This window comes from Trachinotus anak, unplaced genomic scaffold, assembly GCF_046630095.1.
Source record: "Trachinotus anak isolate AG129_WGS33_773 ecotype Australia unplaced genomic scaffold, CSIRO_AGI_Tana_v1 ptg000012l, whole genome shotgun sequence".
Classification (NCBI taxonomy): domain Eukaryota; kingdom Metazoa; phylum Chordata; class Actinopteri; order Carangiformes; family Carangidae; genus Trachinotus; species Trachinotus anak.
In genome coordinates, this window is record NW_027273863.1 from 2775317 (window position 1) to 2780462 (window position 5146).

Below are 5146 nucleotides of genomic sequence, written 5' to 3' on the forward strand. Positions count from 1 at the left end.
AGAGTGTTTGGTGGACTCTGCAGTGGTAATATGCCCTGAGAAGAAAGAGGCATTTGAGAATGTGCCCCGTAACGAGAAGTACCAAGGACATTGCGGGAAATCTGGAGCTTCAGCTGGAAAACGAAGCGGACAATTTTGACTTTTTCTCCTTGACATTGGATGAGAGCTGTGATGTCTGTGACATAGCCCAGTTACTTGTCTTTGTATGCGGGATAATGGAAGACTTTGAGATTATGGAGGAGCTGGCAGCAATGCAGTCAATGAAAGGGACAGTGACAGGGAGTGATTTATTCACGGAGGTAAATGCATGCTTGGACAACCTGAGACTAAAATGGGACAAACTGGCAGGTGTTACAACTGATGGTTGTCCAAACCTGACAGGAAGAAATGTTGGACTTCTTAAGCGGATACAGGATAAAGTGACTGAAATTAACTCGGAGCAGAAATTGGTGTTTTTGCATTGTATTATACATCGGGAGGTGTTGTGTAAGTCAGTGCTAAAAATTAACCATGTTATTGATGCTGTAACTAAAATAGTTAAGCTAATCAGGGCAAGAGCACTTAATCACAGACAGTTTGCTGCACTTTTGGAGGAGCATGAGACTGAATATGGTGACATAGGCTACCATACAGCTGTCAGATGGCTCAGCCTGGGCAAAGTGTTTAAAAGAGTATGGGACCTGAGAGCTGAGATTCGAAAGTCTTGTGAGAAGAAAGGCAAGGACATCCCAGAGCACTCCAATGGAGACTGGATGGCAGTTGCTGTTGATGTGACTGGACTAATGAATGAACTAAATACCGAGCTACAAGGCAAGGGCATATTTGCACATGACATGTACAGCCTGGTGAAGGCTTTCATGAAAAAGTTGCAGTTTCTTTCAAGCCAATTGGAGGGCAACATTCTCACCCACTTGCCAACACTGAAAGAAGCCACACTGTCAGCTGATGACCTCTGCAGTTAGGGGCACGGCATGGTGAGTTTTCAAGGCAATTTGAAGACTTCAAAACAGTTAAGAGTGAAATAATGATTATTAATATTAAATAGTGATATAATGTTGGTTGTTTTTTTTACTGTGCCTGCCCCACATTTTCATATCCTAATCTTAACATTTACACTACTCACAATAAGTTTGGGATATTGTGAGAGACTCAGTGGATTTCATACATATGGTGTTTGTTTCACTTCAGAGATTTTTGGGATAGGGAGGCAATTGTATTGGGGTGATAGACACACCTCATTTTGTGTTTTCCACGTAATGGTCTCACTGTGTACAGTGTGCCTTACATATTGGGGCCAATACCAAAAAACTAAAAGACAACCCTTTTCAATGTGGCATCAATTTCAACATTCTGTGGGTATAAAAAGTGAAAAAATCTCGCAGTGAAACGCCGGAGGAGAGGAAAACGTGCTGGTGCGCTTGCACGTCTCCGCCGGCGCGGACTTCGCACACCGCTCCCAGGTATCTTTCTCTCCAACGTACGTTCACTGCCCAACAAGCTGGATGAACTTCAGCTACTGGTGCAGAAGAACAGAGACTTTTCTTCATCTTCCGTTCTGTGCTTCACGGAGACGTGGCTGTGTGGATCGATTCCGGACTCTGCGCTGGAGCTGGCCGACTTCCAACTCTTCAGAGCAGATCGCGACACAGAGCTGTCCGGCAAAACTGTGATACTGTGTAGATACTGTGTGTGGAGCGGACCAACCCGGACTCCTTAGTTATTGTCCTTGGTGACTTTAACAAAGGTAACCTCAACCACAAACTGCCCAAATACAGACAGTTTGTTAATTGCCCGACCAGAGAGGGGAACACTCTGGACCACTGTTACACCACAATCAGTGGTGCTTATCACGCCGTCCCCCGGGCTGCACTGGGCCACTCTGACCATGACATGGTCCACCTGATTCCCACATACAGGCAGAAACTAAAACTGTGTAAACCTGTGGTTTACAAGAACCTCCAATTGCACCAATCACCAAAACAAATTCCTTGTATGTGGAAACATACTTGGCAATAAAACAGATTCTGATTGTCAGTAAGTCATTCCAAGTTCATCATTCAAACAGCCATGAACACACAACATCACTTAACGGACGAGCAGCGCCACCTGGCCATAGCGCGCCTTCGGGTCGGTGGCAGGCAGTCAGATGTTGCTCGTGAACTTGGTGTGTCTCAAAGTGTCATCGGCAGACTTGCATCAAGACACAGACCTACTGGCAGAGTTCGTGACAGACCCAGGAGTGGAGCCCCACGAGTGACAGACCACAACGATGACCAGTACCTAAGCACCTATGCACTCAGACATCGTTATGCAACTGCCACACAGCTGCAGGCCCGTTTACGAGATGTGAGGGGTACTAGGGTTTCCACACAAACCATTCGCAACTGACTCCACCGCTTTGGCTTGAATGCCAGACGACGGTTGCAGGTGACTCCACTGACACCAAGACACCACCGTGAACGTTTGCAGTGGGCACAAGACCATGTGACCTGGACAATGTAGCAGTGGTCTACCGTCCTGTTCACTGATGAGTGTCGGGTCACCTTGCACAGAACTGATGGTCGTCAGCGTTGCTGGAGAAGGCGACGTGAGCGATACGCCGAGGTCAACATGGTCCCCAGGGTTCGCTTTGGTGGAGGAGGTGCAACAGTCTGGGCAGGCATCACCAGTCAGCGCAAAACAGATTTGGTTATTGTAGATGGCTCAGTCACTGCATGTTCTTACCTCAGAGACATCATAGAACCCATCATCATCCCCCAATTCCGCCAGCACACCCCCAACTTTCTGTTCATGGATGATAATGCTCCACCCAAACATTCAGGGCTATCCTTGTTATTGTCTAAATTTTGGGGGTAATAAATATTAAACTAATGAAAATGGTGTTTCTTCTCATTCATTCTTAGTAATATCAAAGGGAACTTTTACTTATTTCATTAAAATTCAGACCAAATAGGAAAAGCACTCATGTAAATAACAATATCCCTAACTTATTGTGAGTAGTGTACTTTTACCTGTAGCAGCTAATCAAAACCATATAATCGACTACTTTTTATAAAGAGATAAAATTAATATTGAGCAGTAGTGAGTTCAGCTTATTGGTCTGGCCCTCCACAATAGTCCCAGTTCCTCATGTGGCCCCTTGGGAAAATGAATTGCCTACCCCTGCTGTAGACAGACAACAAGCAATATGCAATCCTCTGCATTATTCCTGACTTTTTTACTCAAAGGCCAACATAACAGAGTTAGTTAGTGTGGTGCTGTCAGAGTAAATTAAAGCTAAAAATAGACATCAATCAGAATGATACTGAAATGAAGTGATATCTCTCCTTACATTTGATCTCAGAACAGCTTTCTGTCCCATGAAGGATCTGATGCTTGTTTGCATTCATCATGTAATTTACTGCCCTACAAAATATATTTTGCACTTCATATATTATTATTCAACAATAACCCTAACCCTAACCCTTTTTATTGATTTTCACATCTGCTAAACAAACACAGTAGCACTCAATACTCAAAAGAAAGACACAGAAACATAAATGTAAAATAGATTATAAATTAGGTTCATATGTGGTGAGATACATAGAATATAATGTGTAAAATTAAAATTAGGGAAAAAAGAGAAACAAGTCTCAAAAATAAAAGGGGGGTGGGGGTGAGTGTATTGATGGAAGGAAACTCAGCTCAAAGTAATTCAGAAATGGTTATCAGCTCTTACAATAGTTCTGGGTGAAGCCCAGGGTCTGTGAGATGGTGGCACAACTGTTTTTCAACTGCAAAGTATGCAACGTCTAGCCCAGGGGTCGGCAACCCGCGGCTCCGGAGCAGCATGCGGCTCTTTCATCCTTATACTGCGGCTCTGAGTGGCTTGGGAAAATAAATTACAAAAAAAAAAAAACTAAGTATTTAATTGAAGTGTATTTTATTTGTGTTAGTTCTTTAATATTTTAGTTCTAAATTGGAAGATTATTGTGATCTTGACATATTAGAATAAATATATTTTATTGTTTTTCGTCGCTCAAAATAAATGTCATACTCGCGAAAGCGGTATACCCGCCAAAACGCCGTCCATTTGTCGCGACTTTCAACCCCAGCAAGGCCAAGTATGGAGAAATGTAAGAAAAGAAAAATATCTGAAGAAAATAGAACATTCAATGATGCCTGGGCAGATTCATTTGCATTTACCTCTGATGAGAGTGGCCTACCAGTATGCCTAATTTGTGGAGAAAAACTGTCTAACAATAAACGGTCAAATGTCGCAAGACATTTCAACAATACACACAGAGCCTTTGCTGAAAAATATCCAGAGGGAGAAGAAAGAAAAAAAGCTGTTTCGGAACTGATGCGGAAGGCTGATCTGACGAAAAATCACTTCAAGAAGTGGGTGAAGTCTGCAAATTCAACTACATATGCAAGTTTTGTGGCCGCTCAAGAAATAGTCAGGCATGGGAAACCGTTCACAGATGGAGATTATATGAAACAATCATTCCTTAAGATTTCAGAACACCTATTCGCGGACTTTAAAAACAAGCATGAAATTGTGCAGAAAATCAGAGAGATGCCTCTCTCTGCGAAGACTGTCAAAGACAGAACCATAAAAATGGCAGAAAATATCACAAAACAGCAAATTAAAGACATCAATTCAGCTGCAGCGTACTCAATCGCCTGTGATGAGTCCAAAGACAAAAGTGACATTGAACAAATAGCGCTGTTCTGCCGATATGTGAACTCTGCTGGACCACAGGAAGAAATGGTCGAGCTGATACCACTAAAAGGCCAGACACGGGGGGAGGACATCTGTGAGGCTGTGCTTGATTGTTTACGAGCCAAAGAAATAAAAACAACCCACCTAGTGTCAGTGGCTACTGATGGGGCACCGAGTATGACTGGAGCGCACAGGGGCTTTGTGGCTTTCTATCCAGAAGTCACTGGATAGAAAGCTGCTCACTTTTCACTGCATCCTGCACCAAGAGGCATTGTGCGCGCAAACTTTTCCTTCAGAATGCACAGAGGTCATGAATGTTGTCATTCAGATTGTCAATAAAATAATGGCAAAAGGTTTAAATCACCGCCAGTTCCGTTCGTTACTGGAAGAGGTGGACAGCACATACTCTGATCTCCTGCTGCACAACAGAGTCCGGTGGCT

The 5146-nt window shown here is 43.4% G+C and overlaps 1 protein-coding gene across 1 annotated transcript; it reads left to right on the forward strand.

Moving 5' to 3' along the window:
* The first annotated feature begins 215 nt into the window (after positions 1-215).
* LOC139629403 (general transcription factor II-I repeat domain-containing protein 2A-like) lies at positions 216-962 on the forward strand. The gene has a single exon (XM_071492005.1). The coding sequence runs from the start codon at positions 216-218 to the stop codon at positions 960-962; it is 747 nt and encodes a 248-aa protein (XP_071348106.1).
* The last annotated feature ends 4184 nt before the right edge of the window (positions 963-5146 follow it).